Source organism: Pteronotus mesoamericanus, unplaced genomic scaffold (assembly GCF_021234165.1).
Source record: "Pteronotus mesoamericanus isolate MK-2021 breed Mesoamerican mustached bat unplaced genomic scaffold, CSHL_Meso_final scaffold_54, whole genome shotgun sequence".
Lineage (NCBI taxonomy): Eukaryota > Metazoa > Chordata > Mammalia > Chiroptera > Mormoopidae > Pteronotus > Pteronotus mesoamericanus.
In genome coordinates this window covers 25,157,547-25,180,449 of record NW_026555321.1, presented here as the reverse complement: position 1 = coordinate 25,180,449, position 22,903 = coordinate 25,157,547, and the positions used below count along the sequence as shown (strand labels likewise).

Below are 22,903 nucleotides of genomic sequence, written 5' to 3'. Positions count from 1 at the left end.
CTCACTTTCTCTGGGATCCCTTCTCCAAACAGTGGCCAGGCCACCTGCTGGGGCTGTCCTGGGGTACCTAGTGACCTGATACGTGACGCTTAGGAAATCAGGTTTACTAGCTGGGCCACCTCACCTTCTGACCTCCTCTCAGCTGCCCCTCCACCCCCACCCGGCCCCCAAATCCCGTCTTTGGCTCTCACCAGCAGCACCTGAGGGGGAGGTGGACATCATCAGGGAGTTGGGTAACTGCCCCCTCGTAGAAACATGTATGAGAGCGATAGCATCATCTCAACCTTCCTTTCTACTCTGCTCATGTATTACAGTTAAGATCCGAGGGGTTAAGCAAAGTAGGTGCCCCAAAGGCAGCCTCGTGCTAAGTGTGCAAAGGCTTAAAGGGGGCTGTTACATACTGGGTTTAAGAAGTGGTCGTCAGTTGATTCAGAGGGAAAATGGTTTCAGGTCTTGGTGCTGTTTCAGAAATAACAGTATTGGATCACTTTTGGGTAAGATTCAGCACGCACCAGAATTTCCTGGCTGGCGTCCACGTTGGCTTACTTTGATGCGGAGCAGCACACAGGCCTGTGTCAGTGGGTCCGTGTCGGAGAGGCCCCGGCAGCGCGGGCGGGGTGAGGAAGCCCTGTCCCCGCCGGGGAGAACAGAAGTGAACCCACGCTGACTGAAAAAGGAGGAACATATGGGCAGATCTGCTTACTTTAGTTTATACTTTTCCAGGATAACAAAGCTCCGCTTTAGAACGGACAAGCTCGTGCCAGCCTCTCCCCTCAGCACAATAAAATTGTCTCCTAGCATCTGCGGTAAAGCCCTGCGGGTAAACACATCTCTCATCTCTCCAGTTTATAGGCCATGAGCAGGGTCTGTTTCTCCTGGGGCCTCCAGCTTCAGTCCCATTAACTTCCAGTCTCTCAGTCACTGCACTTTCATACTGAGTTGAGTTTGGCACTGCTGGGAAAACTCAGTTAAAAACAAACAAACAAAAAACCGCCACACTATTCCAGACATGTTATCAGAGAGATCTGCTAAAGACTTGAAACTTTACCAGGCAGTGGACACAGACCCCCTTGATACAATAATACTCATTAAAATAATTTAAAAATCTACAAAAGATACCCAATGTCAGACACCGTGGACTGAAGACAAGGGGGGAGTTGGGTCATGGCTTGTTTTGCACTCTGTATGTGGTAGATTAAGACTTCCACTTCAAACTAGCACATCGCAGTTCAAAGAAACAACGCAGCCACCAAGGGGTGGGGAGGAACCGGGCTCAATCAGCACGAGAGGCTGGGGTGCTGCTCTGGTGCAGCGGTGCTTCCCCGTGTCTTCCTTGTGCCCTTTCGGTGAAGCCGAACCCAATCTCCTCCCTGCCCACCCCCCCCTTCTTCCTTCCTGTGCCAAGTCCTCGGTTCAAGGGTCATGGTTAGAAATGGTTTTCAGTGAGGTTAGGCAGTAGAGGGGTCCCAAGGGCTGGCCAGTTTGTGGTCACTGTGCCCAGGGCCTCAGGCCTATCACAATATCACACACTGGAGTTTGTGGGTGCCAGTGGCCCGGTCCCCTCGCCATTTGGTCTTCTTCTTCTTCTTCTGGCTTTTCTCAGGAATCTGTTGCCTTTTGAGACAGGGGAGGACAGAAAATCAAAGTCAGAACAGGCCTGGCTTCTCCCTGTCCCTCTCCTCCCTTGCCCCTGGGTCTGTGGCGGTGTTGGGGGCACACTGAGGGCAGGGTGGAGGGAGATGCCTCACCGGGGTGACCTGCAGGACCCAGGGTGGGAGGCAGAGAGGAGACTGAGCTGCTGCCACAGGCAGAAGGCACTTCCCTTTAGCTAGCGATCGGCTTCCCTCACAGATAGCTGGGCGGGCAAAGGTAGGTGGGAAGAAGGGAGGGGTGAAGAAATAAATGGAGGTACAAGAAATCTAAAAATAGGCCCAGAGATGCCCAGCCTCAGCCTTGGATCGAGGAGCTTTGTCCCTCCAGCCTGCCTGGTGCCCATCTTGCTGCAGACAGAGGTCCCGTTTCCAGAGAGGCAGGTAGTGCTCACCTAATTACTCTAACCAGGTCATGGAAGGCTTTGTCCACGTTGAGCGGTGGGTCCTTGGCACTGGTTTCTATGTACGAAATCTAGAAGTCAAAACTCATTTTTGATAAAAGTGGCACTGAGATCCAAAAAGACTTGTTCCCTGAAAATGCAAAGTCTCAGACATCCTGAGGAACCGTGTGCCTTTAAAGGCGCCACAGAAGCCTGGCTCCAACAATCTCAAGTCCCTTGGTGGCTTCTCACCAAGGCTGGAAAGTTTTACTGACAGTTTTTTCAAGTCCCTCTTGTTCTCTAGTCACACAGATATTTAATAGCTCCCTAAAAATAGAATTAAAATGATCTTTTTATATATTTGAAGACTAAAGATTTTTCATTTTTCAAACTAAAATGTGTTCTGACTCCTCTCATCTCTTCTTTCTGAGGTCTGTATCTCCACCTTGGGAGGACTTCCGCCCTCTTCCCAGACCTCCAGAGGGGACTCTGGCAGGAGTGGCCGAGGCAAGGCTCCGCCATCGCCAGGGCGCTGACCCCTGGTGACCCCTGGCCAGTCTGTGCCTCCCACCCTGACAAGGCTGCCCGGCCCAGCTTGCATTTGGTCTGCAGCCGTGAGCTCCGAGCTCAGCCGTGAGCTCCGAGCTCAGCCGTGTTCACAGAAGGCCTGTGTCTGCATGTGTGATGCATGGTAACCAGCACCGGCTGCAAGGCAGCCAGGCACTGGGAGAAGTGGCCGAGGTGACCCTGCAGGACAGGTCACGAGGGCCATGTCCACACCAAGCCTGGCATGGGGATGAGAACAAAGGCCCCATGAGGTCAGGACACAGTCCTGAGCGCTCGTCCCCTCCTATGACAGGGACCCCACAAAGCCAGGAAGGGCTCGCCCCCATTGCCCCACGAGTGACGGTGTGTGGGGATCACACAGCCCACGCAGGCCGCCTCACGGTTGGGGGGGGCGGGTAAGCCAGCTGTGATGGGCCTGAAGAACTTTGCTATTTTTCCTGATTTTTTTCCTCATTACAAAATTAAGGCATTTCATTACAACACATTTGAAAAAGAAAAGCACAGCACATAGAATAATGATCAGCACGTGAAACACATGGTGGGGGCAGTAAGTTGTTATTCCAGAGGAATATTTGCAAACACGTCATAAAAGACCCTTCCATCAGTTATCACGGGGAGAGATCACATGTTCACTCATTGCTGCCCGCCGTAGCAGGAGGGGGCCTTGTAGCTGACCAGACACAAAGGTCAGAGCACAAAGGGCAGGGCTCAGGCCTTGGAAACACTCACTTGACAGATATTGAGCCTCTGATAGCCCTGAAAGTGTCCCCCGCCCCGCCCCCGGCTAATAGACCTAAGGATGTTCACTGAGATGATTGTGGGCTGTTTGTCCCCCAGGTAGGTCTCAACAGCCCCGACCTCCCTTAATCCTTACCTCAACCCTCTGAGGTAAGCAAGGATCTCCATTTTGCAGCTGGGAAAACTGAGCTTAAAGTGGTGATGTACTTGCCCAAGGCCATACTGTGGAGATTCAAGGTTTGAATGAAGTTCATGTTCCACTTCCCATCTGGCCTCTCCTGGGCAGGTGGGGATACTGAGGTCACCTGTAGAGCTTCTTCCAGGTGTGGCCAGTGCCCCAGTACACCTGGTACGACAGTCCTTTGTGACGTCATGAGGTCAGGACAATGCGCTTCCCTGTGCGCACCCAGAGGGGGACAGGGAAGGCACGGTAGCTGGGGCCGGGGCCTACATGGAGCCCTTTCATGTCCTATAATTCTGCCGGCTCCTAAGTCCCAGGTTCCAGAGCCTCAGACCACTGCTGCCTGTCTCACGGCATCACGCAGAAGTACATGGGTTGTAGTATCTCAAGCCCCCAGACACCCTCCACTGTCTTTCTGGGGGTCCTGCCTCTACCACTGAAGACATGCTGCTGTGTATTATCCGGGTTCTTAGAATTCTAGGATTTGGGTAGCAATGAGACTTAAACCAAGGGAAGCCCGGCAGTGAACAGCAGTACCCTTTGACTCCACTAAAGGGCTAGGGAATGCCACCTTCCTGCACTGGGCGGGGCCACCTGCCTGGGTCAGCTGAAGAGAAACTGGTTTTATGAGCTCTAAAATTAGGATGTTTTCAATAGCAGCTTGCAGAGTATTTGGTCAAATGATAAATGAGGCAGCAGCATTAGCTTTAGAAGAAGTATCAGCTGAGAGACCGGAGACCTGGATTCGGGGGCGGGGGGTACTACTCACCAGCCTGAGGCCCCTGGAAGCCACCTAACCTCCTGTGTCTTGTCCACTCTGATTTGCAGCATGGGGCTGGTGGGGTCTCCTTGCAGCGCCCTCCCCGCTCCCCAGACACCCTCCCAGGGCTGCCGGGAGGAACACAGGAGGTCTTAGCAAACCCTCTCCAGGTCACTGTATGAAGCTCAAGACTGAGTGGAAAATGGCTCCTTAGGCCCCTCTCTGTCCAGGATGTTGGGCCAGTGGAGGGGGCCTGCATCTAACGCTAAATCAGTGGTCAGTTCCCAGGCCTCATCTAGAGACTTCTGAGCCGCACCATTCCTGGCCGGTCGTCCCTCCTCTTGAGGCATTTCCTCTGCCTGGCCCCGGGGACACGGCATTCTGGTCCTCGCACAGCACTGAGTGCTCAGTCTCTGCTGCTGCTTCCTCCTCAGCTCCCCACTATGTCCCAGCACTGTGTCCCAGCCTCATTCCAGGCTTCCCCAGTATGTGCTGCCACTCCCGTGGGGCTCGTGGGTTTAAATTCTATCTCCACGCTGCTGACGTCCCAGATTTACCTGCAGACTGGTATATCTGGCTGCTGTCTCAGCTACTCACACTAAAGAGCTCTACAACCGAGCTCCTGGCCTCCCCACCCACTAGCTCCCCGCGTCCCCCCTGCCCCGTTACTGTAACTCCAGTTTTCTGAAAGTGACTCATGTCCAAACCTTGGAGTCATCCTCGATTCCTTTCCTCCTCTCTCACCCCACATCCCACCTGTGAACAAATTCAGTTGGCTCTTAGAAATACATCCAACACGCAATGACTTCTTGCCACCTTCGTGAGCGCCACGCGAGCCCACGTCAGCCTGCCCCCCCCTCCCCGTTACTGCAGCCCCTAACGGGTCTCCCTGCTGCCACCCACGTCCCCACGGACCATTCTCAATGCGGCCACCAGAGCGAAGCTGTTCGGCCATGAGTCAGGCGGCATCACTCCCCGCTCAGATCCCTCCAAAGGCTTCCCCCTCACTCGGAGTTAAAGCCCAGAAGGCCTTACACCACCTCCCTGGCTGCATGCCTGTTACTTGCCCCTCCTATTCCTGCTCCAGGTCCACAGGCCTCCTTGCTGTTCCTCAAACTCCTGCCTCAGGGCCTCTGCCCTGAGTATTCCCTCTGCTGGACCATTCTTTCCTGATACCCACAGGGCTTATTCCCTTGCCCCCTCCCAGTCCTCGCTGGCACACACGCTTCCCGCGAGGCCTTCCCTGACGCCCTGTGAGGAGAGGCGCCCCGCCACCCCACAGTCCCAACCCCTTCCCTGATTCACTCTTTTCCCACAGCACGTGCCACCCCACACACTCTAACTTGCTTTGTTTATTGTCTGTTCCTGTCACTAGAAGAAAAGGAGTTGTGTTTCCCAGGGCCGAGGGGTGTCGAATGAGTATGTGAGTGAATAGAGAAGGCAGAGACAAGCAGAACGACCTCGCAGTGAGCCCCCTCCCTCTACTCACAGGGCTGGGCCCACTGGGCAGAGGACAGGGGCCGCCTGGCAGCCTCCCTGGCAGGCACGGTGGGCTTCTACATTAGCGACCAGTGAGGCCAGGGGCACGGCTGTGCCGCTGTGGGGAGAGGCGGGGAAGTCCAGTGACCCCACCCAGCACCATCCAGACGGCAAAGGGACATCACACTGAACTACAAATGGGACCAACATGTCTGTTGACGTTGCATGGCCTGGGCAAACCTCACTCTGAGTACTTGTAAGGTGGAAATAATTGAATCTACCTCCATGTGTGATTGTGAGGAGTGCCCACCCACCTTCCCACACCCCCAACTGCATGACACCTGGCACAGAGCAGGGCTCAGTGAACAGCAGCCGATTCAAGGATTCTGAGCATCCTCAGGCAGCTGGCTCAGAGACAGGACAGAGCCAGTCCTCCGCACGGTCCAGACAGCAATCTGCTGCCTCAGGCACCAGTCAGGGGCTTGCACGCCACAGTTTGCAACCGGATGTGAAGGTACCTGTTCCATACACCAGAGCCTCTAATGACTGACAAGGGGGTGCTTTCTCTCTGGTCTTGTTTTGTTTCACAAAATATCCCACATCACATGTGCCCGCTAAGCCTTTCTGAGGAACCTGGCCTACCACGTACGAGGCTCGAGTTCCGTTCACACAGACAGACTGCAGGAGTGATGGGGTGTTGACTTTTATACAGCCCCTAGCACCCCCCAATACACACACACACCCCCACACACGCGTGGGCGCACGCAGAACTTACATTGTGTTTGGTCGCCATTTCTTTTCCTTGCTCCCTGGTGATTTTCCTCAAATGCATCAAATCGACCTTGTTGGCCACAAGGATCATCGGGAATGACTCCCTGGGAAACAAAGGAACAGCGCCTCCTGAGTTTTTGCTGTCCCCACCCCTAGCGAGGGCGGTGCAGCCACACCTCAGGCATAACACAGCACACAGCAGCGGCCACCCCAGTGGCCCGGGGCTGACTGGAATCCTTTCTTCCGATCTCCAGGAAGAAAGGGGCCTGATGGCTGCAGCCTGTCTTGGTTTTAAGGCTTAGGCCTTTTGCAAGGTAAGTGAGGGGCCGCCCCCCCCAAACAGGGGAACCCCGGGCTCAGAACTGTCAGTGAGGGCACCGAGGGGCTGCTGGGCCAGGGCCCAGGCGCCCAGACCTGCTCCCTTCCGTCTCTCGACCACCCTGATGCACCACCCGAGCAGGACTGCTGTGCCATCAGTCATGACTCAGGAAGGGCGCTGGGGCCAAGGTGTGTTACACGTGGCACCCAACGCGTGGCAGCTGCAAAATCAGGACGACGAAGGGCAGCGTCAAGGGGCATGTGCGCCTTGAAGATTCCCATGGACATATGTGGCCAAACTGCTGCCCAAAAGTGGACAAAATGCCGGTCTGGCAGCAGCTCTGTCAGCACTATTTTTATTAAGAAAATTATAACTGGACAAGTAAAAATGGTAACTTTATTATTTTTCCTTGCACTTCTTTAATTAGCTAGAAGCTTGGATATTTATGTACATCTGAGTCATTTATATTTTCTCTTTGGAAATTCCTACAGTCAGGGGTTCAACCCACATTTCTCTTTTAGAGTTTTGTGTGGGTGTGAGTTTGTGTGTGTGTGTGAGAATGTGTGTGTGTGTGTGTGTGCGCGCGTGCGCGCGCACATGTATGAAAGAGAGAGAACTGTGTATCCCTTTACCTTGTGAAGTTATTAACATTTTGCCCTTGAAGTAGGTATTAACTGAATTTTTGGAATTTACTGAGATTTGCTCGAAGTTTGCCCTTTTTACTTTCTTTACATTGTCTCTTTAAGAGACAATTAACTGATAAAACCAGTCAGGCTTAAAACAGATTCCAAATATTTAACTACTACATACAATGCTAAGAAAAAAAATGAGCCTTTAATTGGGCCTCACATTCAAATGTGATTTAACCAATTACAATGTATACTGAAGAAAAAACCCTAACCGTTCCTTTGTAATAAAAAATTGGTTGAATTGGAGCTGAAAAACAGAAATGTTACTTATGACCCCTTAATTCATTGGTGGGGACCATTTAGGAGGGATGGGAGGGGCTGCCCCCTCGAAGCCTTGGAAGCAGTTTGTACAGGAAGCAGTCCTGTAGAAAGAACTAAGGTAGGAGTCGGAGCTACCAGGCTCTGAATTCAGCTCTGCCCCCGTACGCCTCCGCTTTCAGATGAAAGTCTGACCGAGAGACAGACATTCAGAGCCTGCTCTGAGCCAGGAGCCAGAGAGCCTGGCCCGGCCGTGCTCACCTGTCCTTGACGCGCAGGATGAGCTGGTGGAAGCGGTCCACGTGCTCGAAGCTGGCCTTGTCGGTGACGGAGTAGACGATGAGGAAGCCGTCCCCTGTGCGCATGTACTGCTCCCGCATGGCACTGAACTCCTCCTGCCCAGCTGTGTCCAGGACTGGGGTGGGAGGGGGCCCGTCAGGGCTGTCACCAGCCACCCTGGAGCCCCTGTGGCCTGCAGACCCCTACACTGCTGCTGTCCCCTCAGCGGCTCAGTACAAACTGTCCCCGTTAACTCCACACACGTTCGCTGGGCTGTGCTCTGAGGGTCCTAATGGGGCCGCAGCCACCTCAGTGTGAGGCTCTAATTGACTTATTTGTGGCCCCACTGATCCCAACCCATGGTGCTCCCAGGCCTCAGTTCTCTGTCTACAGAAAAGCCTCCTACAATCTGTGATCAACTCTGCTTCAAAGTCCCTCTGGCCAGTCCCCAGCCCTGGGCTTGGATCCCTGCTGCGGCCCTTCCACAGGGATTCTTGGGGAAGTGCCCTGACTGTGAGCCTCCTTTCCTCCTCTGTAAATGCAAACAGTGCCTCTGCCTGGCAGCCCCAAGAGAGGACAGCTTGTTTGTGGGTGCGCCCCGGGCAAGGCCATCTGGGTTAGAAGGCTCCTCCGCCCCTGAGTGGACCAATACCGGGATGACCGAGGAGAAGGAGTGGCCCTGCAGAACCAGGGTCACTTGCCTCCTGGGACGAGGGTGTCACAGGGACGGTGGGAAGGGGAGCCAGGGCTGGAAGCGGGGTGGGAAGCTGGGAGAACCACCTCCGCAAAGGGTCGCCCCCTCATCTATCTCCTCTCCCTGCCCCACCCATGTGCTCCTAGCCCTGCTCTCTTTCTGGGGTGAAACGCTTACCCCCCTGTAACCACGGCCACAACTGGTTACGGCTGTTTAGAAATGACAGTTTAGAAATAAAATCTATGATGATCCATAAGTGAGGATGGGGGCTGAGAAAAAGTAAATTACTACTAAAGTTCTTGCCTCATTTGGGATTACATCCAAATGCTGATAGAAAAATGTAAGTACACACACACACACTTGTGTGTATATATATATATATATGTGTGTGTGTGTGTGTGTATCTATACATGTGTATGTGTGCAAATATAAAATAACCACTAGAATAGAAATAAAACTCAGAACTTCCTAATAATTAGAAAGAAAAACAGAACAAAGTAAATGGGACCAATCCAACAAAAGGCAATAAACTAAACAAACATATGAAAGTTAAAACAGTAGACATGAAATAAGATGGCAGAAATAAATCTAACTATAAGTAATGACTATAAATGCAAATGGGTTGAGTTCACCTGCGAATATAAGATATCTTGTATCTAAGTTCTGGGTTTTATTTTTTTTTGTTTTGTTTTTGCTCCTTTTTTTTTAGGTTCCACATGTAAGTGAGATCATATGGTATTTGTCTTTCTCTATCTGATTTATTTCACTCAGAATAATGCCCTCAAGATCCAACCATGTAGTGCAAATGACAAGATTTCATTCTTTTTAATGGCTGAACAGTATTCTATTGTGTGTACCTATGGAATAAACACTTAGGTTGTTTCCTAACCTAACCTATTCGTAAATAATGGTGCAGTGAACATGGCATATATCTTTTTGAATTAGTGTTTTCCTTTTCTTCAGCTACCTACTCACAGGTGGAATATCTGGATATGGTATTTCTATTTTTAATTTCTTGATGAACCTCCGTACTGTTTTCCATAGTGGCTGTACCAATTTACATTCCCACCAACGGTGCACAAAGTTTCTCCCTTTCTCCACATCCTTGCCAACATTTTTTATTTCTTGTTATTTCTTTACGAAAAGAGCCACTCTAACAGATAGGAGATGATATCTTATTGTGGTTTAATTTTAATTCCCTGATAATTAGTGATGTTGAGCACCTTTTTATGTACCTGCTGGCCTTCTGTATGTCTTCTTTGGGAAAATGTTCAGATTCCCTGCCCATTTTATAATTGGACTCTTTTCTTTTTCTTTTTTCTTTTTTCTTTCTTTCTTTCTTTTTGCTATTGAGTTGTATGAGTCCTTTATACATTTGCAAACACTTTCTTTCATTCAGTAGGTTACTGTTTCATTTTGTTGTTGGTTTCCATTGCTGTGCAGAAGCTTTTTAGTTTGACTAGTCCCATGTGTTTATTTTGGCTTTTATTGCCTTTGCTTTTGGTGTCAAATCCAAAATCATCTCCAAGACTGAAATCAGGAGCCCACAGATACACAGAACAAATTGGTGGTTGACAGAGGCAGGGATAAGAGGCAGGGGAAGAGGTGTGGGCAAAATGGATAAAGGTGGTTTAAAGATACTAATTTCTAGTTATAAAATAAATAAACCATGGATATAACTTACAGCATGGTGACTATTGTAAAAAAATACTATATTGTACCTTCAAAAGTTGCTAAGGGAATAGATCTTATAAGCTCTCATCACAACAAAAAAATTTTTCTTAGTACGTATAATGGCAGATACCAGCTAGATTTATTGTAGCAATCATTTTGTAATATAGACAAATATTGACTTATTACATTATATACCTGAAACTAATATAATGTTATATGTCACTTATACCTCAAAAAAGCAGATAATACAAAATCTATTTGTCTACTACTACAAAAAATACATATAAAGCAAAATGACACAGAGAGATAAAAAAATGAAAGAATATGCCAGCCACATGCATCCACAAACAGAATACAGAGCCAAAGCAATAAATGGGACAAACCATGGTATTTATAATAGGAAAATCATGAAGTGCCAAAATCACAAATCTAAGCATCTAAGAATGTTAACTAAAATATATATGTGTGTGTGGAGATAGATATATATATCTATCTGATTCTTAAAAACAGGAACTGACAAATTCCATAATCATTGTGGGAGAATTGAACAGGCTTCCCTTTGAGATAGACGGACAATTGGACAAGACACAGAGAGAACTTTACACTCAAACAGGAAATAAGCATTTTTAAATACACATGAAATCATCACAAAAATTGGCCATATGTTAAGCTATAAATAAAAATGTCGACAAATTCCAGAAAGCAAAAATCATATAAGCCATCTTTTGCCTATAATACAATAAGATCAGAAATTAACAGAAACATGAGTATTAAAGAACATTTTAAAAGCCATACCTCTAGAACTCTCGTTAAAAGGAAAAGCAAATTAGAAAACAGTAACAAAACCTCTGGTGTGAGGCCACAGTGACACTCAGAGGAAAAATACAGCTTTAAATGCACTTTTGAAAACAAAAAAGACTAAAAATTAAGTAAGTATTTAAATCAAGAGGCTAGAAAAGGAAAAATAAATACAACCAAAGAAATAAGAAATCATCACTAAAAGTAAAAATTAAGAAAATGGAAGAAAGGAAAAAGTATTGATAACTACAAATAAAAAGCTGATTCTTTGAAAGGACCAATAAAAAAAAAACAAAAAACCTCTACCAATTCTTATCAAAGAAAAAAAGAAAAGACAAATAAACTTTGGGAATGAGAAAAGGCCAATGATTATTAGTATAGATATATATCTAATTATGAGAGAGAACTATATGCAGTTTTATAGCAATACATTTTGATTCTTGATGAAATAAATCATTTAAGAAGATATAAATAAGCAAAATTGGTTCAAAAATATATAAAAGTTCAATAAGGCCAGTAATCATTGATGAAGATGATTAAATAAAATCTACCCCATGAATGGTATAACGCTATTCTTGTAATCTACAAATTGTTCCAGAGCAGGGGAAACACAGAAACCTTCTCGCTCATTGTAAGAGCCCAGCATAACCCTAACAAGCGGGACAGAGGCCGCCTGAGGGTCTGTGGGGACTGCCAGGCCGCCCCACTTTCGGGAATAGCAGCGGCCTGCATGTGGGACCCAAGAGGTATATCAGTTATCCATTTACCAATTATATATATTTTTTTAAAAGACTTTATTTTTTATTTTTATTTTATACATGCTTATTTAAGGGTTTGAAATTTTAACATCACCTCTTTAAGTGTACATGCCAGTATCAACGTTCATCCTGTAGCTATCTGTCCTGGCGAAGCTCTTTTTTAAATATCAAATGCATTGAGATAGAATTTATATGTAAATCTCTAAAAGTTCCAATACTACAATGGTTTTTAATTGACAATGTTGTGCAGCCTTCACCATGATTGGTTTTAGAACACATTTCTTGCCCTGGCTGGTGTGGCTCTGTGGATTGAGTGTCGGCCTGTGAATCAAAGGGTTGCCGGTTTGACTCCCAGTCAGGGCAAATGCCTGGGTTGCAGGCCAGGTCCCCAGTAGGGGGCACACGAGAGGCAACCACACATTGTTTTTCTCCCTACCTTCCCCTCTCTCTGAAAATAAATAAATAAAATCTTTAAAAGGAACACATGTATCACCCCAGAAAGAAACCCTGTATCCATTATCAGCACACATTCTCCACTTTCTCCTAACATCATCTTTCCTCCCCAGCTCCCCAAAACTTAAGCAACTACTCATATACTTTCTTTCCTCTAGAATTGCCTGCTCTGGACATTTCATATAAATGAAATCATGCAATATGTGGTCTTCTGTGACTGGCTTCTTTTACTTAGCCTGATGTTTTCAAGGTTCATTCATGTTGCATGCATCATCAGTACTTTATTCCTTTTTATTACTAAGTATCATTCCAGTGCATGGATATAGGACATTTATTTTACTGATTCATCAGTTGAGTTTGAGTTGTTTCCACTGTTTCCCTAATATGGGTCATGCTGTTCCTTGAATATTTGTGTACAAGTTTTTGTACGAGCATTCATTTCTTTTTGGATATATGCCTGGGAGTTGATTTGCTGGTCATATGGTAACTATATTTAATCTTCTGAGGAGCTGACAAAGTATTTTCCAAAGTGGCAGCATTGTTTTACAATTTATAAGAGTTCCAATTTCTCCGCTTCCTCATTAGCACTTGTTATCTGTTTTTAATTACAATCATCCTAGTGGGTGTGAACTGGTATCTCATGGTGGTTTTGATTTGCATTTCCCTGATGGCTAATGATGTTGAACATCTTTTCATGTGCATGTTGGCCACTTGTACATATTTTCTGGAGAAATATTTATTCATATCCTTTGTCCATTTTTAAATTGGGTTTCTGTATCTTTATTATGGAGTTGAAGGTGTTCTTTATCTATATTAGACACAAGTCTCTTCTTATCACATATATGGTTTACAGTTTTTTTCTTCCATTCTATGGGTTGTGTCTTTACTTTATGGTGTCCTTTGAAACACAAAAGTCTTTAATTTTGATGAAGTCCCATTTATTTGTTTTTAGAGAGAGGGGAAGGGAGGGAGAAATAGAGGGAGAGAAACATCAATTCGTTGCCTCTTGCATGCCCTCAACTGGGGACCTGGACTGCAACCAAGGCACATGTTTCGATGGGGAGCCCAACCAGCAGCCTTTCGGTTTGCAGGCCAGCACTCAGTCCACTGAGCCAGGGCACCAATTATTTTCTAAGCACCTGCTCTGTGCCAACTGCTCTGCGTGGTACTTTAAGTGGCTAAACACTAAGATGCATCTGGCTATCAAGATACTTAGAGGCCAGCTGGACTAAAGAAAAATAATAATATGCAACAGAAAATGATACACACTATGGGAGATCTAGGGAATGGTGGAGGTGCAGTCTCTTCAGCTTGGAAGGATAATGGAAGGTTTTGGCAAAGAGGAGACATTTAATCCTGACCTTGAAGGAAGAACAGAATTTGACATGAAAAGACGTGGCCTGGGGAAAGGTCTTCCAGGCAGAGAAACAGCATGAGCAAGGGCCTCGAGCCTGGAAAAGAGAGCAGCGAGGGGGGCTGGGGGGCTGGGGGGCTGGGGCAGAAGGTTTGGGAGGGGGAAGAGGAGGTAGAAAGAGGAGACAGGGATACCGGAGGCTGGGGACCTTGGGTGCTAAGCTAATATGTCGTTTCAACTCTGTGGGCACTGGGGAGCTGTTAAAGGTTCAGAGAGGGGAGAGATATAGTCAGAGTTTGGCAGCCAAAGAGGGACGGTTCTGGAGGCAGGGAGGCCTTGGAGGTGTGTTTGAGAGGGAGAGAAAAGAATGAGGGGGGCACACCAAGGACACAGAACGTGGGGAACAGCGGTGGGGGCTGAGGGGAGAGAGGAGAATTGAGCGCGCCTGGAAATTCCAAACCTTGGGCCCCAGGACGACAGGTTCAACCAGGGAGGAGGAGGTGGGGGCTGAGCTGGGGGCTGAGCTGGGGGCCTGGTCTGGGATGGAGTTCCATCCCTTGTCCCCTCCCCACATGTACACCTGGAAGTGCCTGGCCACAGGCTCCTTGTCAGCAGCTCTGCCTCCAAGACTTCCTGGGGGAGGCTGGAGATAGTGGGCAGCTATGCTTTTAAGAAATTATGATTCTGCCTGTATTCCCCCTGCCTGGTGTCATGAAGGTAGGAGGACTTTCAAGACAAAAAGTATTAGTCACTGTGGGAGAAGAGGTGTTCTGCCAGTGTGTGTGTGTGCGCATGTGCATGAGAGAGAGAGAGAGAGAGAGAGAGAAAGCGCGCGCGTGCGTGCACCAGCCAGGCTGGAGAAGGACAGAGAAGAGAGTAACAGATTCTGGAGACAAAGGGCCAGCACCGTGCCACTCTGTGTGGCCTGCCCCAGCCCTCCCACTTGAAGGCTGATGGGGCAGCAGTGCTGCTGAGGAATATTTAAGTATTTTAAGTAGAAACCTTGGGGCTGCTCTTGGACCTTGTGGATTTTAGAAGTTGAGTTCTACATGCTGGTGTGGCACATGGGGCCCAGGCAGGCGGGCGGGGCCCCCCACACACTTCACTGTCCTCTCTCCCTCCCTTCCCTCCTCCACTGCCCTCCTTCTCCAGGGCTTCTGGAGCGAGGGAAACCCTGGCATGGGGTCTGGGATATCTGGCCTTGGCCTGCAGCCCAGGGTACAGTCCGAGCTCTTTGGCTAAAAGTAGGGCCACCCACCATGTTCCTACTGGCAGCAAGCACGGTGCCAGGGGCTTCAGACACACACGCTCTCTCAGTCCTCCCACAGCCTCGAAAAGAAGGTACTACTGGCCCCTAGATCAGATGAGGAAACTGAGGCTCAGGGAGTTAAAGGGATCTGCTCAAGGCCATGTGCTGGGAAGGGGGGCACTCCTGCATCCCCAAGGCCCAGCTGCCTGAGCTGGTTCAGCATTTTTTCTCCAACCAGAGAGCATAAGTGTGGCCTCCTTAGAACCAGCCAGACTGTGTCCTGATTCCAAGCCTTCACCCAACCTGTGACCTCCAGCCAGAGTGCCTCTGCAGGGCTCTCCCAGCGCCCTCGAGCCAGCCACAGCCTGCCTCCCGACCGAGGGCCCAGCCCCTGAGGCTGTTGCTGAAGCCTTCTTATCATGTATGCATTGGACCTCCCACGCCTGCACCTCCAGGCCTGGCTCAGCTCCCCACCATGGGCTGGGGCCCAAAGGGCAGGTCCCCCAAAAGCTTCAGTACCCAGTGAGAGCTCACAAAGTACCTGCAGCGCAACTGGACAAATCATGCGCATGCTTCACCAAAAGTGGTTACTGTGTTCAAACAGCCCAGGCCAGCTTTAAGGGAAATCGCTGAAAACTGATGTTTTAACTTCTGTAATGTACTACTCTTCAGGGTGAAGTACAATAGAGACGATAATTTCTAGGGGCAATGTGCCTCCAGGGACCTTGCCTCCTGTGGGCTGTATCTCTAATCCACAGACCCTCCGCGGGAGGCAGAGGGTTGTGTTGGTTTCACAGGGAGGCCGGTGGCGAAGCCTGTGTCCTTCCTAGGAAAAGACTTCCATAAGTAATGCCACCTAGTTGAGTATCAAGATTGATGAGGACTCTTTCGCTGTAACTCGCACTCCCCTTTCTGGGTGAGGGCGTGGATGGAGTAGGCTGGGCGCCAGGCGGAAGGGCTGGCTGCATCGACCATGTGCTGTTCCCAGAAAAAGAGCTGCTTTCTTCTTCTCCAAAGTGCTGGCCAGGGCACAGACAAGCAAGCCACTTGGGACTCTCGAAGGGGGGGGGCTAAAACGCAGTGGCTGGTGTGGCTGGCTCCCAGGAGCTCAACGAAGATTCCCTCTGGCAGTGGCCGCAACCTGCCAGCACCTGACTTCAGATGGTACCAAGGGAGAAGTGCTGACCACCTGCCCCTGGGGACGCGGCTGGGGAATGAGGTGAGGGGGTCTTGGGATATGTTTTCGTGAGGACCATGAATCCCGAGTTGGTGGACAAATTGCATGCGTGGGTACACATCCTTTTGGGGAGGCGGACCATGGCTTTGGGGGGGTTCTTAGAGGAGCCTTGGGCATCAACCCCGCCCCTCCACATGTCACTCTCAGGGAGGGAAGAGAAGAAAGGTGAAAGGGCAGCGAAGGGTCCCGGTTATGTAATCAGTGCTCAGGAACAAGCAGTGACAGATGGCCGCCTGAAGGGGGGTGGGGAGTAGAGAGGAACAGGGAAGCAAACTGTTGACCTATAATCCCATTTCTACCACGAGATCACTCTAGGAGACCAGCATCTTCCAGGTGCGGAAACCGAGGCAGGGCGATGTTAGTGACCGGATCAGGTTCATACTGCTAATGAGCAGAAGAGACACGATTTGAACCCAAGCCCGTCTGGGTCCGAGCCTTGCTGAGCTCCTGGCACCCGCCTTCTTTAACTGGGGGGCCAGCACTGGGGCCTGGAGCTCGTGGCATCATCCAACACAAGGGCAGACAGGTGAGATCTCAAACCTGCTGGGCTGGGGCACCCAGCCCAAACTGGTCACACGATATTCTGGAGTTAGGGCAAAGCCCAAAATGAACTGCAGGAGGGTAAGACCTGCTTGTCACCAGTGTAAGAGGAAAACCACCTGCGGTGTGGGGTGCTGGCAAGCTTGGAGCAACCCCGGGCTGTGCTGTGACTTTGCAGAAGGAGGGGGCATGTTGCGCTCCACCTTCATCACTCAGCCTTGCTGAGCTGACTTTAGGTAACGGGCTAACAGTATGCCCCTCAGCTCCCAGGCTGCCTAGTGGGGCAACGGGGAGCACAGAGGAAGATTGAGGTCCTTGGCTTTGGGGTCAGCGGAAATGGGGCTCTAATCAGCTATGTGACCTTGGAAATGTTACTTCCCCACTCTGAGTCTTACTGCCCTCACCTGCAGGGGCCTGACCAATCAGAGGGCTGCTGGGCAGGTACTGGGCAGCAGCGGTGGCAGCAGTTTTCCAATGGTATGGATGTATTTCACCATTTTATCAACCAGTACAGTAATACTGGTGGATATTGGCTAAAGAGCAGCTGTGCTCACCTGCAAAGTGGTACACTCCAGTCTAGCAGAACTGTTACAAGGATGAAATAAAATAATATTTGCAAAGCCCTTAGCCCTGGGTCTGGCCTTCAAGAAAAGCCTGGTCATGGGTAACTGCTAACATTGCTGTGAGGGCAGAAGGAGCAACAGGGAAAGACAGGTTGGGAGGCAGATCTGGCTGCAGTGTAAGGACGGGCTTTCCCCCAGCACGCACCGCCCCAGGCACCTTGGAGGTCAGTGAGCTCCACATTCCGAGAAGTACCCAAGCGGTGACGGCTGACGGAACCAGGAGGAAAGGTCAGGCAGGGGCCTGCAGGGCTGGACGTCATAATCTCAGGCCAGTAGAAAAGAGGAAAATTCCTTCCATATCACTGCAGGCAGGAAAAGGGGAGGATATGCCCCACTCCTAGTTGGAGCCATGGAGAAGCGCCTGCTCTGCAGCTGCCCTGTGGGCTGCCAAGCACAGAAGCCCACCGTGTAAACCCCCGGCTCCGAAGAAACTCTCAATGAATGTCCCTTTTCCTCTCACTGCCCTCCTAGTGTCCTCCCCTTTCCCCCCCCCAGAAAGAGTGTGAACTCCAGTGTTCGGGGAAAAGCCAGGTCCAGGGCCTTCTGGGAAGACAACAGCGCTGTGTCTGAGGGTTGGGCAGAAGCCAGGGTGGAAATGTCCCAGCTTCTGAGGGTACAGGAGAAGAGCCAGGACTTCTGCTCTTGCAAAGACTGAGCCCCTGCCTTGCATATAGGGGACCGAATGGCTGTGGAGCTTGGCCCAAGAGCCCCCAGGTGGGATGGGTGTCTGGGAACTCTGGGCCCACTGCTGTTTTCTGTGGATGGAAGAAAGATGAAAGGTTCCAGAGGCTGGCCAGGCAGAGGGTGGGGCTGGGGTGGCATATGAGTGCGAAGGCCCAGAAACACCTGCCCTTCTTGTAAGTGGGCAGAAGATGTGATCATCTTCCTACCCTGCAAGCCTGAGACCTGGGCCAGTGTAGGGGGTGGCATGGCAGGATGGGGGTGTGCTCTGCAGAGTCAAGAGCTCCCAGGCCCAGCTCTGTCTCTAGCTAGGTCTGACCCTAGGCTAATCCCTTCTTCACGTGCACCACAGTTTCTTCAGTATAAAGTGAGGGGCTGCCATCACAGAGCTCTGGCACCTCCCAGCTCCAACCTAACAGAAAAACTAGGCACCCAGGACTCCAAAACAAAACAATTGATAGCAGGCACTGGAACAGGTATTTGTACACCCATGTTTACAGCAGCATTAGTCACAACAGCCAAAAGGTGGAAACAACCCAAGTGTCCATTGCTGGGTAAATGGATAAACAAAATGTGGTATATACATGCAATGGAGTATTTTTCAGTCTTAAAACAGAAGGAAATTCTGGCACATATTAAATATGGATGAACCTTAATGACATTGTGCTATGTGAAATAAGCCAGTCACAAAAGGACAATTACTTTTTGATTCCACTTATATAAGGTACATAGAATAGTCAAACTCATAGAGATATGAAGTTAAATGATGATTGCCAGGAGCTTGGGGAAGGGAGGTAGGGAGTTATCATTTAATGGGTGTGGAGTTTCAGTTGGGGAAGATGAAAAAAGTTGTGGAGATGGCTGGTGTCCGAGTTGCAGAGCAATGACAATATATTTAATGCCACAGAACCACACACTTAAAAATAACTAAGATGATCAATTTATGTTATGTATATTTTACCATATAGACACACACACACACACACACACACACACAGACCCCTCCAGCACTCTGCTAAGGCTCGGGTCTTTCTGATTCACAAAGCCTCGGAACTGGGGTACAGTGAGCCACACAGCTGAGGGCCAGGGTGAAGTGGGGTACAAAGTCAGACACCAGAAGAGAGGGCCAGAGACCTGGGAGGTGGGGGAGCTGATATAACCCCACAGCAGAGATGGGGACCTGACGGGGAGAAGATGTTCCCAGAGCTGGACCCTCGATTATAAAAGATGAGACAAAGGTCTCAAACCCTTGTGGGAAAGAGCTCAGAGCGGATTTGCTCCAAAGCCTGGGGGTCTCACAGGCAGTGGAAAGCCTGGCTGTGGGCCCCCAAGTCAGCCATCTCCTGTCTCTTAGATTCTGGGAGGACTAGGGCAATGAGGCACCTTTAAAGAAAACAAGAAACAGGTTCTCTTACAGAGAAGGCTTCTCACAGAGAAGGCTTCCTGATCAAACTCATGAATCTCTGATCTGAGATTCAGATCAGAACCGAAGCCCCTGGCCTCTGACGGACCCTGGGTGAGGAGCAGGAAGGGCAAGTGCATGTGCCTGTTGGTCCTGATAATGCGGACCACACCCCGCCCCCGCCCCGCCCCGCATTTCGGCTCCCATTCCCAGAGGCACGGGGACCAGCTGTGTAAGGTGGGAGGCTGACTGTATAGGAGACAAAGGGGAGTTCAAACCATTGTCAGCCCTTTGAACCTCTGTGCTTAATTTTCTCCATCTATAAAAGGAGAAAATATCGGAAACTACCACAATAGTGTTTGCACAGATTGAAAGGGGGCATGTGGAAAGTGCTTAGTTCTGGCCTTCCACACAGTACTTGCCCAATAAATATCATTATTGTCATCATAATTATCACCCTCTCCCTTATCATCACCATCATTGTCACTATCATTAGCATTATCATGCTGCCACACTTTTACTCTTTCTAAGTTTGGAAGAAGAGGACCCCAGAGTTCAGAGCACAGGGGAGGCATCCCAGGCTTAGCCCCCAGCACCCTCCCTCCCGTGGTGTAGCCTCCAGGGGAGCCAGACCTCAGGGCTTCCTGTCCCTCCCAGGGCTGCAAACCACCCCAGAAGGGGTCAGAGTTATACTTGAGCCTAACCAACCAGCCTTTGATTAAACTTCCCAAAATATGGGGCATCTTTTTAAATGCTGGACTAATTAATATTTAGCTACAATGTTTTAAGCCTTCCTTTTCTTTATAGAAGACCTAGTAGAGTGGAGAAGTGTGCTAACCTAAGACAGTGGGAATCACTTGGCTCCTGAGGCAGGCCTGGGTGGGCAATGCCCTAAGTCAGGCCTGACCCCGGCGGCAGGTTGAGAGGCATGGCCCCTCTGGGGAGCCCAGGAGCTTCCGAACACAGACCTTTCAAATTCATGCTTGCACAGCAGTGTCTGGCCATGCTTCCCTCCCCTGCTGCTACTGCTATAAAGGCTATCACAAAACCTTGCTCAAAACCACCCTGGAGGAAAAGGTTTTCCCTCGGAAGTAAATATAATACCATAAGTTACTTTTTGAAAAGTGCAAAAAGTTTATGTAGGTGTAGAGAGAAATAATATTCATTGAGCTCCAACTATATACCAGGCATGGTGTTATTCTCTTACATCCATTATGCGATATTTTTCATAATGTTTTCTGTGGAATAGCCTAGAATGGTGGGCAGAAAATGGTCCTTTAAGGAAATCCTAAAGACAATATATTCCACCAATAGGCTTGCAATGTATGTTCATATATTGAAGGTTAAGTCCTATAATAAAGAAACCTGTTTACATTCCTTGAATTCATTATATCCCAAAGTACGAAGTCTGTCCAGAAGGTATCCAGCCATGTAATATGAAAAAGAGACATTTATTGCAGAACATACATGATACAAGAAACATTGTACATTCAGTCCCCCTCAAAGTAGCCACCTGAGGACCTCACACAGCCCTCCCCATCACTATCAGCTGCCCTGTCGTATTTTCCTGACTCTCATCAACAGTCTGAAATCTCTCCCCTTTCAAAGGTGATTTTAGTTTTGGGGAAAGCCAGAAGTTGCAGGGTACCAAATATGGACTGTAGTGGGGCTGAGTCACCTGGGTGATTTAATGTTTCACCAAGAAACTCTGCGCAAGATGTGATATATGAAAGGGTGCGTTGTCATGAAGAAGCTGCCAATCACCAATTGCTCATACCTGCAGCCTTTTGAATAATCAAATAGTTTCCACGGAGGAATGTTCAAGCTTATGCAAAAATTTGATGCAGATTTGTTGCTCTACTTATTCAGTCATTTTGAATGTGATGGCCACATAGTACACATGCTCACTCAACAGTGTCACCACCTCCACTGACTAGTCCAGTGAAGTCATCATGGTTCACACACACACATTCCAGTCCACGCTCCTTGGCTGCCAGATTACATAAATGTCAGGCAAATCATTTTTGTTATATTAACAATGGCTCAACTTTTTCCGGATAGACCTTATATATATTCAAATGGGTGATGTATGAGATGATTTTAGAAAGTTCGTAAATGTAAGTTTTTAAATTTATTTAAATTTTTTTTAAATTGATGAGAGAGCAAGAGCGAGAGAAACATCGATTTGTTGTCCACTTATTTATGCATTCATTGGTTGCTTCTTGTATGTGCCCTGATCAGAGATTGAACCTGTAACCTTGACATATTGGGACGATGCTCTAACCAACTGAGCTACATTTCTCAGCCAGAACCGTACATTTCTAATTTTAATATATATATATTTATTTTATTTTTTATTATTTTTTAAGATTTTATTTATTTATTTTTAGAGAGGGGCAGCGAGAGAGAAAGAACGAGAAGCACCAGTGTGTGGTTGCCTCTTGCATGCCCTCTACTGGGGACCTGGCCTGCAAGCCAGTCATGTGCCCTGACTGGGAATTGAACCTGTGATCCCTTGGTTCACAAGCCAGTGCTCAATCCACTGAGCCACACCAGCCAGAGTTATATATATTTATTTTAATATATGTTACAAATAATACAGCTAGCACATCAAACCTGTGACTGCATATATGTTGTTCAGGGTTCATTCCTTCATTCGCTCCACATTTACTGAGGTTTTACCATGAGCCAAGCAGTCTTCTAGATGCTGAGGATATAGCAGTAAATAAAATAAAGTCCCTGCTCTCATAAATTTATGTTTTAGTGGGGAATAATAAAAACTGAACCAAACAAATAAATGTATTAAACAAACATATGTTCAACAGTAAAAAGTAGAACAAAGAAAAGAGTTCAGCGGGCCATAGAAATGACAGGGTAGGGTGGGTACTGGTGTCGATGGTTTGCTCAGGGAAGACCTCTTAGATTACGTGACATTTGAGCAGAGACCTGAATGAAATGATAATGTATTTCTGCAGCAAGAATGTTCTAGGCAGAGGGAACACCAAACGCAAAGTCCCTGAGGTGGGAACATGTATGGTACCATCAGGTACCTTGTTCAAAGTTCCAGGGCTGCAGACAGGCCCATGAAGGATGGTGCTTTTTAAAATTAAGATATAATTCAAATAGTATAATATTCATCCTTTAAAAATATTTTTCATTTTATAATTCAGTGGTTTTTAGTATATACACAAAGTTGTATCTTTTTTTAAAGTTATGATTTGGTCTGGTTCTGGCCAAGATGGAGTAACAAGGACCAGATTTACCTTCTCACCTGAAACAACCAAAAAAAAACCAGACAAAAATATGTGAAACAATGGTTTTCAAGACACTGAACTTCAGGCAACAAAGGATGGTGACCCCTGAAAGA

At 48.4% G+C, this 22,903-nt stretch overlaps 1 protein-coding gene across 2 annotated transcripts in view; it reads right to left on the bottom strand.

Annotated features, from left to right (window-relative positions):
- Positions 1 to 200: 200 nt before the first annotated feature.
- The window catches only part of MRAS (muscle RAS oncogene homolog), a 53,140-nt gene continuing 30,437 nt past the window's right edge, over positions 201 to 22,903 (bottom strand). For both annotated transcript variants that reach the window (XM_054595800.1, XM_054595801.1), the window contains exons 3-6: positions 8,056 to 8,209; positions 6,533 to 6,632; positions 2,045 to 2,124; positions 201 to 1,614 (exon numbers count right to left, since the gene is read on the bottom strand). In XM_054595800.1, the coding sequence (XP_054451775.1) occupies positions 1,515 to 1,614; positions 2,045 to 2,124; positions 6,533 to 6,632; positions 8,056 to 8,209 (434 nt within the window). In that variant the 3' untranslated portion in view covers positions 201 to 1,514. The remainder of the gene's footprint in view (positions 1,615 to 2,044; positions 2,125 to 6,532; positions 6,633 to 8,055; positions 8,210 to 22,903) is intronic.